The sequence below is a fragment of the Neophocaena asiaeorientalis genome, unplaced genomic scaffold, assembly GCF_003031525.2.
Source record: "Neophocaena asiaeorientalis asiaeorientalis breed wild unplaced genomic scaffold, Neophocaena_asiaeorientalis_V1.1 scaffold229, whole genome shotgun sequence".
Classification (NCBI taxonomy): domain Eukaryota; kingdom Metazoa; phylum Chordata; class Mammalia; order Artiodactyla; family Phocoenidae; genus Neophocaena; species Neophocaena asiaeorientalis.
In genome coordinates, this window is record NW_020174096.1 from 506,143 (window position 1) to 523,787 (window position 17,645).

Consider the following 17,645-nt stretch of genomic DNA (forward strand, 5'->3'; position numbering starts at 1 on the left):
TGGTTATCTTAGGTCTCAGGATAAGACTGTTCAGACATAAGCTTTCTTTTCCTACAGAAAATCCATGCATTTCATCAAGAGAATAAAATCAGAATATCATCTGATATACCATCAAGTTGTATCTCAGACTTTTTGAGGCTTTTATGAGTGCTGGAAAGAGGACAGGCATGGGCTTTAAGCATGCAATTGTCTAAAGAATTTAGCTGAAGCTGAAATTAGACACCTGTAAAGGCTAGCATATTGCCTTAAGTAATTGTTTCCCTTTTTTGCAGATGCTGTGGAGATATATTTTATAAAAAGCATCACTGCATATCAAACAACATTGGGCCCAGAGGATTACGAAACACTGACGACCATTGAAGAATTTTGCAAATGGCTTGTTCAGAATGGGGAAAAACAGGTAAATGTTATCAACTAATAAATGTAATGGCTAGATTGTTTATTAGATTGGGACAGCCTTTTTCATCTCATTATTCAGAAACTGGAGCTCAGAGAAGGCTCAGGTAAAGCCAGCAATAAAAATAGGGCTGGTGCAGCTTGCAATATTAGTAAAGAAAAAGAAGTATTTTTCTTGTATTTTGAAACATGAGGTCCTTCAAATCTTGGACACATATAATCTCTGGTCCTGCAAATTTAATATTTTAAGTCAAAATTGGCTTTTATCTTTGGATATAGCTGATAGTTTTTATCTTTACATCTTTATTGGAGTATAATTGCTTTACAATGGTGTGTTAGTTTCTGCTTTATAACAAAGTGAATCAGTTATACGTATACATATGTTCCCATATCTCTTCCCTCTTGCGTCTCCCTCCCTCCCACCCTCCCTATCCCACCCCTCCAGGCGGTCACAAAGCACCGAGCAGATCTCCCTGTGCTATGCGGCTGCTTCCCACTAGCTATCTACCTTACGTTTGGCAGTGTATATATGTCCATGCCTCTCTCTCGCTTTGTCACTGCTTACCCTTCCCCCTCCCCATATCCTCAAGTCCATTCTCTAGTAGGTCTGTGTCTTTATTCCTGTCTTACCCCTAGGTTCTTCATGACATTTTTTTTCTTAAATTCCATATATATATGTGTTAGCATACAGTATTTGTCTTTCTCTTTCTGACTTACTTCACTCTGTATGACAGACTCTAGGTCTATCCACCTCATTACAAATAGCTTCAATTTCGTTTCTTTTTATGGCTGAGTAATATTCCATTGTATATATGTGCCACATCTTCTTTATCCATTCATCTGATGATGGACACTTAGGTTGTTTCCATCTCGGGGCTATTGTAAATAGAGCTGCAATGAACATTTTGGTACATGACTCTTTTTGAATTATGGTTTTCTCAGGGTATATGCCCAGTAGTGGGATTGCTGGGTTATATGGTAGTTCTATTTGTAGTTTTTTAAGGAACTTCCATACTGTTCTCCATAGTGGCTGTACCAATTCATTTTTCTCTTGATATATTATTTCCTTCTCAGTTTCCGGTCTTGAATTCTTTATTAATCAAACTTTTGTTTTCACATTAAAAAAACAGAGAAAATGCTTTTGATTGCTGACCTTTTACTTAGAAGTCCCATGAGTCTAAACTGTTACTCAAAAACTCAAAAACTTTATGTACTGAGTTCAGCATGAAGGCAGTGAAGACCTTTATTCGTCATGAGATCCCGCGTGACTTTGACCTGACCAAGCCAACTTTATTCTTCCTCAGGCATGTGAGAAACAGGTGTGGATCTGACCTGGTTTTGTTGGCCATGTGAAAACCAGTTTAAGAGTAAGTTTCTAGACACTTAATAAGTAAGAATTTTTTTCAAGGAATGAAGAAAAAGCTTTTTTTATTCCACATTTGAACTTTTTTTTTTTTTTGCGGTACGCGGGCCTCTCACTGTTGTGGCCTCTCCCGTTGCGGAGCACAGGCTCCGGACGCACAGGCTCAGCGGCCATGGCTCACGGGCCCAGCCGCTCCACGGCATGTGGGATCTTCCCAGACCGGGGCACAAACCCGTGTCCCCTGCATCGGCAGGCGGATTCTCAACCACTGCACCACCAGGGAAGCCCGACATTTGAACATTTTTGTAAATGAAGACATTTTCTTTAGTTCTATTTTAATTGCCACTTGTAGAGGCAAAAAACCTTGTGGTGGTTTGTGACTTTTTTTTTTTTTTTTTACAGTGGCTGCAATATTTTCTGTTGGTTCCAAAGATTAATGTAAAGCCACAGATTGACCTAATATTTTTATTTAGTTTCCAAGAAAGTACTTGGCCAGAATCTCATAGCTTATCCTTGTTATGTTCTGATACAGTGAACATCTTGACTCTGTGATAAGACACCAGTACCAATGCCTGACAGCTGTCTGCTTCTAACCGAGTGTACCAAGCTCCTAGACAGAGATGCAGAAGTGTCTTGAGTGCCAGGTGGCTCTGAATCTAAACCACAAGCAGGACTGTGGACAGGTCACCTTTACTACTAAGAAACACGCTCCATGAGGACAAGGGTTTTGTCTGTTTTGTTCACTACAATGTCCCTAGTGCCTGAAACAGTAACTGGCACATAGTAGGTGCTCAATAACTATTGAGTTACTTTGCTGAATTTTATAACACATTTCCTGTGGGATAATTCCATTTTAAAAGGAGCTTTTTCTCCCAACCTCAAGCCTGAGATGAGATTCTCAGCCTGTTCTAGAGGACTATAACAGAAACTCAGATGATTTGGGAATTGTGTTCCCATGAAATATAACATTTTTTTTTCAAACAGAGATTTAATCTGCCACTGATAAAAAATAAACAGGATCCATTGGCCAGAACTGCCATCTTCCAGTAATTCCTTAAAACGGTGAACACAAAGGGAAAGAGGAGAGGCATCCACTATATGTTCTCAAGGCCTTTTAGAAAACATGGAGTTATTTCTTTGGCCACATCCTTGGGGATCTACAGGAAAGGTGATCTTGTATACAGTAAGGGAATGGGCATTGTTCAAAAAGGAATGCCCAGAAATGTTACCGTGGCAAAACTGGAAGGGTCTACAGTGTTACCCAGCTTGCCGTTGGCATTGTTATAAACAAACAAGTTAAGGGTAATCCTCTTGCCAAGAGGAGTAATGTACATATTGAGCATATTAAGCACTCTAAGGGCCGAGATAAATTCCTGAAATGCATGAAAGATCAGAAAAAGAAGGAAGCCAAAGAGAAAGGTACACAGGTTCAACTGAAGAGCCAGCCTGCTCTACCCAGAGGAGCACACTTTGTGAGCACCAGGAGCCTGAGCTACTGGAATCAAGCCCAATGAATAGCTAGATTAAATAAGAGCAACAGGGAGAAGACTCAAATAAATAAAATCAGAAATGAAAGAAGAAACATTACAACTGATGCCACAGAAATTAAAAGGATTATAAGAGACTACTATGAATCATTACATTCCAACAACTTGGATAACCTAGAAGAAATGGGTAAATTCCTAGAAACCTACAACCTGCTAAGACTGAACCATGAAGAAATAGAAAATCTGAATAGAACTTTAACTAGTAAGGAGTTCAAATGTGCCAACAAGAAAAGCCCAAGATCAAATGGCTTCACTGGTGAATTCTATGAAACATTTAAAGAAAAATTAACTCAAATCCTCCTCAAACTCTTCCCAAAAAATTGAAGAGGAAGGAGTGCTTCCAAACTCATTTCATGAGGCCAGCATTACCTCGATACCAAAGCTAGGAAAAGACTACAAGAAAAGAAAACTACAGAACAATATCCTTGATGATTGTAGATGCAAACATTTCAACAAAATACTAGCAAACTGAATTCACCAGCATATTATAATGACCACACACCATGACCAAGTGGAATTTATCCCTAGGATGCAAGAATGGTTCAACGCATGAAATACAATCAATGTGATACACTACATTATCAGAATGAAGGATAAAAATCACATGATCATTGCAAGAATACAGAAAAAATATTTGACAAAATTCAACATCTTTTTATGATAAAAGCGTTCAACAAACTAGGAATAACAAAGGTCATATATGAAAAGCTCACAGGTAACATCATACTCAGTGATGAAAAATTGAAAGCATTTTTTTCTAAGATCAATAACAGGACAAGAATGCCTACTCTTGCCCACTTCTATTCAATATAGTCCTGGAAGTACTAGCCAGAGCAATTAGGTCAGCAAAAGAAATAAAAGTCATCCAAATTGGAAAGAAAAAAGTGAATTATTTCTATTTGCGGATTATATGATCTTATATTCTTATATGTAGAAAACCCTAAAGATTTCACACACACACACACACACACACACACACACACACACACACACAAACGAAGTGTTAGAACTAATAAACAAATTGCAGGATATAAAAAAATTTCAGGATACAAAATCAACATACAAAAGTCTGCTGCGTTTCTATACACCAACAATGAACAATCTGAAAAAGAAATTAAGAAAACACTCCCATCTACAAAAGTATCAAAAAGAATAAAATACTTAGGAATAAACTTAACCCAGGAGGTGAAAGACTTGTACACTGAAAAAATAGGAAAATCTACTTATATGCATGTTTTCCTATTCTGAAAAATGCAAAGATAATATAGAGCCTTGAGACTCCTAAATTATTGTCAGTGTTTCCTGGAAAGCAACAACTGACATCCTTTTTATGTTTGTTCTGACATGCCACATATGAGGATATTGATTACATATTCAACCCAGTTCCAAAGAAATGTTCTATTTATAAATGTCAACATAGTTAACACAGGCAGAGGGTGATGTGCCATTCTCGAGGGTGCCAGCAATAACTATACCTCTTCACTCCCTCTAAAGAAAGCACATTGGGAAATCCAATGAGTACAAGTATTGTTGTTCTGTAAACAACTTCCAATGTACACTTAATTTTTCTTTAAATCATATGCTGTATAGTAAGTAGTTAAGAGTGAGAGTTGAGCTGAAAGACAACTGGCCTGGACTTAAAAAAAAAAAAAAGCCAGTATTATGAAAGGGCAGAACTACTACAGATTAAAGAAGACTAAAGGATTGTGAAAACTAAATGCAATATGTGATTCTTCATTGGATATTAGATTTTTAAAGTTATAAAGAACATTATTGGACAATTGGGAAATTTGAATACAGAGCATATATTAATATTATATCAATGTAAAAAATTTTGAGAGTAATAATGTAATGTAGTTATGTAGGAAAATGTTCTAAGAATATACATGCTTAAGTATTTAGGGGTAAAGTATCCTAAGTACAACTTATTTTCAACAAAAGTATATATGTGTATGTATTTATATATGTATATAAAAATGTTATCTATTACATATATATATAATTTTTTAAAGAGAAAGCAAATGTGGCAAAGTGATAGCCAATTGGTGAGTCTAGATTAAAATATTATGTGTATTCATTCTACTATTCTTTCAGTTTTTCTGAAGGTTTGAAAAGCTCATGGAATACAGCCAGCATGCTCCTTCAGAATTACCAGGTGAATTAAAAATATGTACATATTTTTTTTATCCCCTAGGAGGCTTACAGACTGCTAAAGGCTTTATTGAAGTCTCAGGTCATTAGCTATGGTGACTGTAGTAAAAAAGTGGCTGAAACTTTTTATAACATGGGCAGGATCTGCTTTGCCAAAGGAGAGCTCAGAAAGGCAATTCAGCTGCTAAGGAAGGTGAATACTGGCTGGTGTTTTACATTTGCTCCCAGGCCTGTAAGCAAAATGTGAGGGGAGATGTGTGTGTGTGTGTGTGTGTGTGTGTGTGTGTGTGTGTATTTTCCCTTCCCTTCCCTCTCTCTTTCCTTCCTTTTTTTTCTTCCTTCTCTTTTTCTTTCTTTTTTTTTTAAGTAAAGTGTTCTCTTTTGAAAATTCTTCACATTCTTAGATGTGCTGAGGGAGAATATGACTACAGAAACTTTTGTTGTGTCTGTGCCTGGACCAGAGTTTTAGAAGAGTAATACCCTAATCCTGGAAACTTGGTATGGCAGTAGCAGAATCTTGTGAAAGCACCAAAGGTTGTGTTGGAATAAGGAACACCTTGTCTAGCCATCAGTACCTGAGCACTGATTCCCTTTCCAGGGAGCTCACACAACCCTAGAAGTTCATTGCCTAGTAGTAGGATGTGGCAAGAGGTGTGCCTAATCGTTGTTCAGCCAGTCAGTATACTAACAGCCCAAGCTAAAGACTAGGTGAGATCAGTAGTGATGTCTCTACATAAAACCCAAATTAGTTCAATTTCAGAGGAAAAGTTGGTAAAGATCTCAAGAGGGCAGAGTCAAAAGCAATCTACACATGGGAATTCCCTGGTGGTCCAGTGGTTAGGACTCTGCGATTTCACTCCAGGGGCCCCAGGTTCAGTCCCTGGTTAGGGAACTATGATCCTGCAAGCTGTACAGTGTGGCCAAAAATAAATAAATAAATAAAATTACACACATACATATATCGGCAGGTGTGGAGATATTTTATCTCATTTCAGGTTAACTTAATGTAATAAGTATGAAAGTAGTAAATAACAGAAGCAAGGGGACTTCATTTTGAAGATTCAGAGAAAAAGAAAACCTTACGAAAATAAGTTATAAGGATCAGAATAGCTTCTTCAAGGGAAGCATAAACACATGGATGGCAGCTATGTAATGGGATTATAAACCTGTAAGGAGAGAAAACTTAAAAATGAAAGGATGACAGTTTGAGGACAAAAGATGAGATGAGATTAAAATGCTAAGGCTGAATTAAGAAGGAATTTCAGGGAAACAGGGAATTCCCTTGTGGTCCCATGGTAAGGACTCCATGCTTTCACTGTTGGGGCCTGGGTTTGATCCCTGGTCAGGGAACTGAGGTCTCACAAGCCATGCAGCATGGCCAAAAAAAAACAAAAGAAGGAATTTATTTCAAGGAAACAAGAAATTTTAAAAATTCAAATCCACATTGAAAATAGGGAAGAGCATCTTAACATGCTGTAATGATGTTGAACAATATTTCCTCAATCTAGATTTGCAAGAGTCAGTAAAAAACAAAACAAAAATGAAACAGAAAACAGACTCCTGAGTCCCACCTCAGACCATCAAATCAGATGTTCTTAGTGTCCAGAATCTGCATTTTTAATACTTCTAGAGGTGTAATATCCTGTGAGTTTTAAGAATCAGTGATTTATATGACAAATTTGAAAAGCTTTCCTATAATGCAGAGGACAAGGAAGAATGTATATAATGAGAAAGTAGCTGATGTGGAGGACAAAGTAGAGATTCAGCCAAAGAATTCTATGTATTTCTGAAGAGGAACTATAATACTTGGAATAGAAACAGTAATCAAAGAAATCATTGGAGATAACTCTCCTGAAATGAAAAAAGACCCCAGCATATACATTGTAAGGGCTTACCATGTTCCATACAAAGTCAATGAAAGAGAGCCCCATCTAGATTTTACCAGCAATGAATGAATGTTTGATGTCATGTCTCCATCCTCCATTTGGAGTAGGGATTCAACATGAATCTTTGGATGCCGGATATTGTGTATTTTACCTTGTTGAGTGTTGGATATTTTTGTATTTCTGTAAGTATTCTTGAACTTTGTTCTGGAAATCAGTTAAATTACTTTGTTGTGGAATTCAGCTAAATTACATTTTGGTCCTTTTAGGTCCTGCTTTTAAGATTTGTCAGATGGGACTAGGGCTGCATTTAGTCAAGGGCTAATTGACCCCCATTACTGAAGCGAACGCCTCAGTACCTCTGAGTAGCCCACCCAATGCTCCACGACAATGAGGCTTGCCAGTTTGGCTGATGTGAAGAGGCCACTATACCTGGCCCTGTATGAACACAGGGCACTGTTCCCTCCAGTACCTTCAGATGCTTTTCTCAAGCCTCGGGCAGTTTTTACACCTCTGTGTTAATCAGTACTCTGCTGAACACAGTTGTGTCCCTCCGTATCCGATTGGTTCTAGGACTTCCCACCCGCCCCCCTCACCAACACCAAAGTCTGCAGGTGCTCAAGTCCCTAGTATAAAATGTTGTAGTACAGTCGGCCCTCTGTATCTGCAGGTTCCCAGACTGCGGGCCAACCGCACTTGAAGGGGACACACTGCAGATATAGATATTCTCTTTCTGTGCAGCTGTCTCTCCTCTGTTACTCTGCCCTGAGAGTCTCCTGAGACTCTCAGCTCCATATCCTCAATTCAGGGTGTCTGCTGAGCTCCACTTCCCTGCATCACAGCCTGGAGATGGTCTCAAAGCAGTAATCTGGGGCAATCATAGCGTTTATTTCACTTGCTTTCCCTCTCTCAGGGAACACTGTCCTTTGTTGCCTAATGTTCATTGTCATGAAGATCGTTCCAAATATATATCGTCTACTTTTTCTTTTCTGGTTGTTTCACGTGGGAGGGCAAATCTGGTGCCTATAATTCCACCTTGATTGGATAGAGAGGTCAGCAATAAAATTTACAATGGAAAACTTCCTAAGAGTAAAGTTATGTAGCATGAGAGTGCAGTGCAAGTTTGGGACACGTACACTGATTTCATTTATATCTACCCGTTTGGTTACAGCTATTTGGAAAATCCTGGTGGAAACCACTGTGGGTTTTAGGTAGGCATGCTGTCCATTTTCAGGCGTGTTACTTTGGTTTTCCACAGCCTCATATGGTAGTGGGGGCTTCAGTGAAGTAGAATGATCCAGGTGCAGCACTAGGGGGACAGCGCCTTTGATTCAGACCCCTTCCTCCTTGGAAGGGAACCAGGAGGAAGAGTAGTACAGGCATCTGAAGTGTCAACCTGTGACATCTCAGTTCCACTGGTGCTCTCCTGAGTTTGGTTTATAATGAAGGTGCTTGTTATTTGATTCTCTTTAAACTGTTAGGCTTCTCAACTCGCCTACAGTGTCTGATGATTCAAATCCTCATATATGGAGATGAGCACTGTAAAAGCAGAGACACAAAAAACCTCCTTAGCCTAACGCAGAGGTAAGTTCTGACCCTGATCATCAACCAGGTCTTCAATGTGGATATATGGATAGCATGGCCTCACCCAGATGCATTCGTTTAGGGGTGATTCACCTGTTATTCTTGTTAGTAAGGCAAAATGCCAGCCTGTACTATGGATCTGGCCAAATCCTAAACTGGAGGTACCTAGTCAATTTCTAGTAGTCTCTCAGAACCCGATGTTACCGGGGTCTGCTGCAATATTATTTAGTATTTATGTCTCTTTCAATGCTGAGCATTATAACCAAGTCCTACAAGACCGTTGCAGCTAACAGCTTGTGAGAGATACAAATTGGGTTTATAACAAAGCAAGTGAAGGAATTCCCTGGCAGTCCGATGGTTAGGACTCCATGCTTTCACTGGTGAGAGCCTGGGTTCCATCCCTGGTGGGGGAACTAAGATCCCACAAGCCGGGGTCACGGCCAGAAAAAAAAGTAAGTGAATACGTTAAACTTATTTTTCTTGCTAAACATACAAAATCTAAGTCCCTAAACATAAGGCAACTTTTGGGGGGAAACAGTTGTCTCCAAAGTTAAAAATAAAAGAGCCTCTTCAGATTCTTCTTAAAAAACGTTTCAGCCAAAGAAGAGTGTTTTGTGTAGACCTGCCCCCTTCTTGACCCTTGGCATATCAGTGCTGTTTGTTCATCTCAGAATGATATTGATCCTGAGCTGTTCTCTTTTGTTGAGTGTATACTAAATCCCTAAAATGAGCTAGATCCTATTCATAAAGTATTTAATTTTTACAAATACCCTACATGATAGCTCCCGTTTGACAGAAGGGGGCCTGATGTTCTATAAAAGAACATGCCTAAATTCACTTAAGTCTTGGAGGTTTGGACCCAAGCAAGTGTGACTCTAAAGGCCATGTGCTTTCCCCTTAGAGCCCTCTAACAAAGAGGGGTGTCATTATGGGTTGAGAGTTAGGACTGATTGCACTTCACTGGAGGTGGCTCACAGTTAGTAGTTTCTCACTACGCTGGCCAGGTGGGGGACCAGATGAGCACAGAGAATACATCAGCCCATCCTGTCCCCATCCACCTCAGTCAGAGCCACACCTAAAGGGGGCCCAACAGTAGACTGTCTCCTGTTTGATCTTACCCAGGAGAGAATGTTCTCTAGCCTCTCTCAGTGATGCCCATGGTCGGAGGGTATATGGGGAACTTTGCCCTCTGCCTGCTGGTGTATATGAAAGTATGTTTTCTTAGTCAGTAACCATAACAGTATTAATAATAACTATAAGGTAGAACTTCTTCCAATCCCCTGATATTGTAACATACATGTATTATTTCTGATTCATAAATAACCCTATTCGGTAGGTATTTTATCTTACATGTTCAGGTGATGAAACTGAGACTCAGAAAGTTTGAATATCTTGTTTAAAGTCATCTAGCCAGTAAGTGTGGTAAGACTTGAACCCAGGTCTGTCATAGTTCAAAAATACACTGCCTTTCACTACATAATAGGGATTCTGACTTTTGAGGAATTTGAGACTGTATATAGGGACACCTGATCAGCAGGCAAGTCCCCAGAACCTCGTTTTACATATGGGGGAACTGAGGACAGATATGTTCAAGTTGAATTACCCCGGAGGAGGCAGAGCTGGGATGTGAACCCAGGTCTCTCTAGCTCCAGAACGTGCTCTCCGTGGACAGTGTAGCTTACTCTCTGACGGCAGGCTGTCTGGATTTTAAATCAGGCTCTCTGACCTAGGTGAGCTTACTTAACCTCTCTCAGCACCTTTATTCATCAGTGAAATAACAGTACCTTCCTCAAAAAGTGGGTTTTCTGAGAAATAATAATATCATATATAATACAGCACTTAGATCAGGGCCTGACAGGTCTTAAGTACTCAATAAATGTTGGCATAAGAATAAAATAAGAAGAATTATCTTTCTGAGATGCTGGAGATAATAGAATGTTTTGATAAGAAGCTTCTATATATCACGCTATTATTATTTTATATTAAGAGTGATGGGTAGGGGCTTCCCTGGTGGCGCAGTGGTTGGGAGTCCGCCCGCTGATGCAGGGGACATGGGTTCGTGCCCCGGTCCGGGAAGATCCCACATGCCGCGGAGCAGCTGGGCCCGTGAGCCATGGCCGCTGAGCCTGCGCATCCGGAGCCTGTGCTCTGCAACGGGAGAGGCCACAACAGTGAGAGGCCCACGTATCGCAAAAAAAAAAGAGTGATGGGTAAAGAGTATATATTACTGGAGTCAGCCCTGTCATCTTAAACCTGCCTCTGCACTTAATAAGTATATGACCTTGGAAAAATCACTTAACCTCTGAGGCTTGGTTTCTCCATCACTAAAATGCAAATAATAGCATATGACATAGAGTTGTTGTGAGTTTTCGATAAAATAACATATATAACATGCATAGGCCAGTGCCTGGCAGAATATGTACTCAATGAATGTTAGCAAAACACATTTCCTTCCCCCTTCTTCTGCAGTACATGCCTTTTGCTTCCAGGGTAATAGGTCAGAATATTTGAAATCCTAATTGTGATTGATCGTTGGGCAGTATTACAAAATGTTTGTATGTTTGAGAATTAGATTGAGAATTTGAATCTTTGAACATATCTAAAGTACATTTTGTACACTGAAGGTAATAATAATGAAACTAAAAGTACAAAACATGTAACTTCAGACAAGAAGTGCATGTGTCCTCAAAACTGGAACAAAGTTCTACTCAGCTTGTATTTAAAAAGAGAAACTTCAGAATAGCTGGAGTGAATCCATTTCCTCAGTAGCTTGAGGTTGCTTTTCCCTCGAGTTTTTTTTTTTTTTTTTTACTGTTCCTGGTTCCTTGTCCATGATTTGAAAAGAATGATAGGAGGAGGAGAAATTAGGAAGCATTGGTATAACGCAATTCAGGCCCCAGGTAGTATGAGTTTCTTTTGGTTCTTGGAGGCTAATTCTTCTCTCTGTAAATGACAGTGAGACCTAGACCTACCAAGAAAGCACATGTAAGGGGAAAAGAAGAGTCTTTTGAAGGACTCTGTTGTAGCAGAAGTCCAGTCAGTAAGATGTGAGTCCTGAAACAAGCTCATATCTCATTCCTCAAGAATTGCTGAGCAAAGCCATAGGCGTGGCTGCCAAAGCCCAGATGTCAAACACCACCACCACCACCACCAAACAAAAAACCCCACAAAAAACCCAGTACAGGAACTGTTCTCTTGGCTTGAGCATCTTGCTGGAATAATCAATCCCAGATGTCCTGGAACTCTGCTAGTTTCCTGATGTGCTCTTGTGCTTTCTACCCCACCTCCTCTGGAAACCCAGTGACAACATTCACCGAACTTTCACTGCCAAGAGCCCAAATTCTTGGCTTTTGAAGCCTCTGCAAAGAAGTGAAAGCAGAACTGGCCCCATGAAATAGGAGTTGGTTTCCAAGGTTAAATGTTAGTTGCAAGAGCCTCAAATAAGATTTCAGTGTAAAGAAAAGGCACAGAAAGTCTCAGATTTGGAAGTAAACTTTGAGATTTAGTCTTTTACCTAAATCACAAATGGACTTCAGTTTTAATCATTTACATATCGAGCTCCCGGTAAGCTCTAGAAATACTAAGATGTTTAAGATATAGTCCTTTCAAGAAAACAGACACACATGACCAGATTACAAGTTAGTCTGTAATAAAGCTTTAATAGAAATATAAACAGAGGACAAGTAATAAATTGTAGGGCTGGAAATGTAGGGGGAGACAGTGTGTACGCAGCAGGCAGGTGGCTGGGTCTTCAAAGAAAAGTAAAACATCAACAGGTAGAAAAGCCAGAGGAGGGCATTTCAAGTAGCACAAACAACAGCACAGTGGCCTGGAGAGACTTGGTATTTCTGAGAAGCAAGCGGCCTTGAGTTGTAGCTGGAGGTACCTGAGTAGGAACGTGCTGGAGATGAGTTTGGAAAGATAAATTGGGGTCAGATTATGGAATGTTTTATGTGCTTTGCTGATGAGTTTAGAATTTATTCAGTAGACAGAAGGTAACTATCAAAGGGTTTTGAGCAGGTTGTGCCATGATCAGTTACTGGCTTTGAAACATTAACTGTCAGCCATGGGAAGGACAGATGGGAACTGAGGAGACCATAGAAGTAGGGAGACCGCTTAGGAGGCAGATGCAATAGTGCAAGGGAGAGATGTTGAGAGCCTTAATTATCTAAAACCATAATAGAAGGCACATGGAGGATGGATTGAGAACAGTTTGGAGTCTCAAATTGGCAAGACCTTAGAGCTGATTAGATGTGAGGTGTAATGGAGGCAGGGGCCCATTCAAAGGTGGCTTTGAAGTTTCTAGCTTGAGCAACTGAGTGAATGGCAGTGCTATTAAGTGAGAGCATATTGGCAAGAGGAGGTCATCTTGGAGGATGGCTAGGAGATCTGAGGAAGATAAAACATTTTGGATGTGTCAAATTTGAGGTACCCAGAATACGTCCACTTGGCAATGTCTAATAGGCTGTATGGACCAGAAATTCGAGATACATTAGAAGTTAAAGAAATGGATAAGAAATCCGTGGAATATGTATATGTTAAACAAGAAAACGTAGGTAAGAACTTTGGAGAACGTTTACACTTACTTTGGAGAGAACATATGTGGTGTTTTTGAATCAAAATAGAGAGGGCTCAAGTGTGAGCTTTTCCACTTACAGTGAGGCTGTATCTTCCTTTCTTCATCTAATGAAATACAGACAATAAGACTCTATTTTAAAGGCTTTATTTAATGTATGGCACATACTAAGCGTCTGTGAAATGTTAATTATTGTAATTATTATTATTGTATTATCTAGGGGTCATTCAGAAGGAGGACTGGGAAGGAGACTCAAGAGGAGTCTTTAGAGAATTGGAAGTCAGGAAAAAATAGAAAGGAACTCATAGGAGGAGAAAGTTTCAGAGAAGGCAGTGGTCATTATCAATGTCACAAAAGACATGAAGGAGCAGTTCAAAGAGGGAATGCAAATGTCCCATAAACACAAAACAGGATTTCCAATCTCATACAGAATTTACAAATTCAAAAACTGAAATACCATTTTCAAACTATTTGTGTTAATGAAAAATACAGGTCATATAAACCCAGCTCTGTCAAAGGTATGGGGAGATCAGCCCTCCCAGTACTCTAGTATGGAACTGTTTGGTTGATATATATATCCACAGGTAACCAGCTAGAGTTTTATATACATATATATGTATATCTATATCTATGTATCTTCCTTGTAGGTGTCTATTGTAGGAAAACTGGTACATGTTAATGGTCCATATAATATGGTCATTCAAAAGCATGAAGTAGAGCTTTGAAGAGTCATGGAAAAATATCCCAGATATATTATTAGAGGTAAAAACACACAAATAGATATTAGTATTTATATATAGTATAACTCATAAATATAACTATATAATTAAGGAGGGTAACAGTAATCTCTGGGGTATGGAATTATGGGGTTGAAATAATGTATATTATTTGACTTTTTTTTTAAACAACAAATATGTATTATACCTCTGATAATAAAAGAGAATAAAAATTTAAAAAGAGTATCACATACATGTCAAATATATTGAGACAATATAATGTAGTGTTAAGAGAATGGACTAGAGCCAGATGCCTGAGTTACAATCAGTTTATTTATTAGCTGGGTGAGCTTGTCACAAGTCACTTTATTTCTGTTTTCTCACCTATAAAATGGGGATAATAATACCTACTTCATAAATGAGTTAATGAGTTAATGTAAGTAAAGCTCCTCAGAAAGATGCCTGACACATAGTATGTGCTAATTAGAGGTCATGATGATAACGACTAAGAAGAAGCCATACAGGCAAATAGAAAATCATCACTGACATGAGAGCGAGCTGTACTGGTGGAACAGATTTTTAAGATTACTGTTTGTCCAGTACTTGTTTAAACACCTCCTCAAATCAGGAACTCACTCATTACCTGTCCAGGTGGCCCTTTCCATTACTGGACAGTTCTAGCTGTTAGAATACAGTAGTCAAGGTCATGGACTTTAGAGTCAGACAGACCTGTGTTTGAATCCAGGCTCCTCTACTTTCTGTGTGCCGTAGGGCAAGTTATCCTAAGCCTCAGTTTTCTCTAATGAGGACTAGAATAGCATCTATAGTATGGAAAGATAGTAAAGAGTAAATGAGATTGTTCACATAAAGCACTTCGCATGGTATTTGGTATATGGTAAGTGCTCTATAAGTATTAGCTATTTTTGCAGCTGTAGCCAGTCACCCAGACTTACGGGAAGTATGAAGGCATGGCGCATTAGCTTCGTCTTTGTCCTTGTTAGACATCTCTAGGACAGCTGCATGCTGAACACTTATTTTGGTATAACTTTTGATAGGTCTTAAGCTGTAGGAGACAATAGAAGGAGCAAGGAAAACCATCCTTTTCTCTTTACAGGAGGGGGAAGAGGGAAGGTGCCTCAGTGCCCATTAACCTATTAGTGATCTACTGTCTTCTTAGTCATATGAACAAAAATAGCCTTTTCTGGGCTGAGGGGCTGGGGAGAGAAAGCCAAAGAAAAGTAGGGTGGAAAAGGAGGATTTGGGGTGATTATTTCCAGAGAGAACTGCAGTTAAGTAGGAGAACAGGTGATACACTCAGTAAATTTTGTGTCAGTCAAACCAGTCTTGGGCAGGACCTCAGTGATGAAATTTATGACCCGTAAGCTAGATTGTTTCCAGGCTGCTGCACTCATGTTCTTTCCTATCACTAGTAAATATTCTAACACTGCCTCTACAAAATTGAAAGAGAAAATATCTGCCAAACCTTGGTGTATGAGTGGGTGAGGAGCAAAATCTGCTCTAATATCCAGGTGCCAAGGGGCAGTGGCTCTTCCAAATCAGGACTCTAGGAATGGCTGGCAACACTGGGGCAGATAGAGGAGTGAACATTTAGGAGCATTTAGCTCCCCCCACCCCCCGTCCCCCAGGGTCTCACTGAAGGGGAACGGAGGCTGCTAAGCCACAAAGAGCCAGCTCAGGGTACCTGGTCTTCAGCAGAGCACTGGGGGAACTCTACAATCAACAGCCACTCTGCCATGCCCACAAAAACAGATTGACGGGAGGTATAGCGTGGAATAGGGCAAGGAGAACAAGTATATTTTACCTCCCCGGCCCACTCTGGTAGTGGTTTCCTGGAGTGATGCTTGAAGTTCCAGAGCAAAAGGCCGGGTTTGGTGGAGCTTGGTTTATTATTGTCTGTCATGGGGCATGGGTGGGGGAAGAGCTAAACTTCTGCCACACATTTGCTGTTCATGCCCAAAGAGCCGTATACCTTGAGTCAAGGCACCTTGTGTGTGAGTCCCACCTCTGCTATGAAATAGCAGTGTAACCTTAAGTTGCTTAAACATTCTGAGCCTCTTTCCTCAACATTCCTTCAACACATTTATCTGGTGAGCTCCTACTAAGTGCTAGGTGCAGTTAAAGCTGCAGGTGGTAATAAAATAAATAAAACACGGCCATTACTCTTAAGGAGACAACAATCTAGCGCAAGAGACAAACATGAAAAATAATGAAAATGTGAAATATAGGTTCTCTAGTAGAAGTCTCAGCGCACTCAGAGCAGCAAGGAGAGAGAATCTAAGGCTGGAGAAGACTTCATAGACAGGGTTACATTTGAGTTGTTTCTTGAAGGGCGAGTAACAGTTCATCCAGCAGGAGGAGACATTACAGGAAGAAGGTACTCTATGCAGAAGCACAGAGGCATGACAGAGGGCAGCGTATGAAAGAATGGTAAGTTCTTCAAGGCTGCTGTACCGGGCAGCACTTCCTAAAGGGTATTTCAATGTCGATTCCAAGGGATGGAGGAAGAAAGGCTCTGTGAAAGAACTCAGTTTAGGAAGAAACCAAACTGAATTAAACAAAGTGACACAGGTTTACTTCCTGAAGGACTTCTCAGAACTTTTTTTTCTTGCGGTATGCATGCCTCTCACTGTTGTGGCCTCTCCCGTTGCGGAGCACAGGCTCCGGACGCGCAGGCTCAGCGGCCATGGCTCACGGGCCCAGCCGCTCCGCGGCATGTGGGATCTTCCCTGACCGGGGAACGAACCTGCGTCCCCTGCATTAGCAGGCGGACTCTCAACCACTGCGCCACCAGGGAAGCCCACAAATTAATTTTTAAAAAGCCACTGTATTTATACTTACCTGAATTCTTTTTAAAATGGTCAGTGATTTAAATTTTGGCAAATAAAATGTTATTTAGAGCCATAGAGAAAATATCTTAGGTCTGGTTTTATTTAAAGCAAAAGGTATGCAGAGCACATGTTTGAACTGAGGGTACAAGAATACTTGTGGAGTTTGGTAAAGGATTTGGGCCCTACTTTAGGACATAAGTTCTTTCTGAACAATGACTATCTCACCAATGAACTATTTTATCTGATCATAGAAACATGACTTCAACACATCCCTATGAACTAATTTTTCTTTATGATTCGTGGTGGTTAAGAGCTCTAGCTCTGGAGACAGACAAGCCTGCTCAAATCCCAGAACCACCACTTTCTGGCTATGTGTAATCCTGGTTTTCTCATCCATAGGATGGGGATGAGAATAGTACCTATCTCTTGGTGATGCTGCGAAAACGAGATAATGTATGTAAAGTGGTTATCATGTAATAATAATAATAAATTATTTTCATATTTACTGAAACCTGGGCTTTGACTTCATTACCTTCCAGCTACACCACTGGCAATGAAGGAAAATGAGATAGGGGCTAGT

At 39.9% G+C, this 17,645-nt stretch overlaps 1 protein-coding gene across 1 annotated transcript in view; it reads left to right on the forward strand.

Moving 5' to 3' along the window:
* TTC23L (tetratricopeptide repeat domain 23 like) overlaps positions 1-340 on the forward strand; it is a 41,986-nt gene extending 41,646 nt beyond the window's left edge. Inside the window, 1 exon segment of the mRNA XM_024754656.1 lies at positions 273-340. Within this exon segment, the coding sequence (XP_024610424.1) occupies positions 273-296 (24 nt within the window). The 3' untranslated portion in view covers positions 297-340.
* Positions 341-17,645: the final 17,305 nt, after the last annotated feature.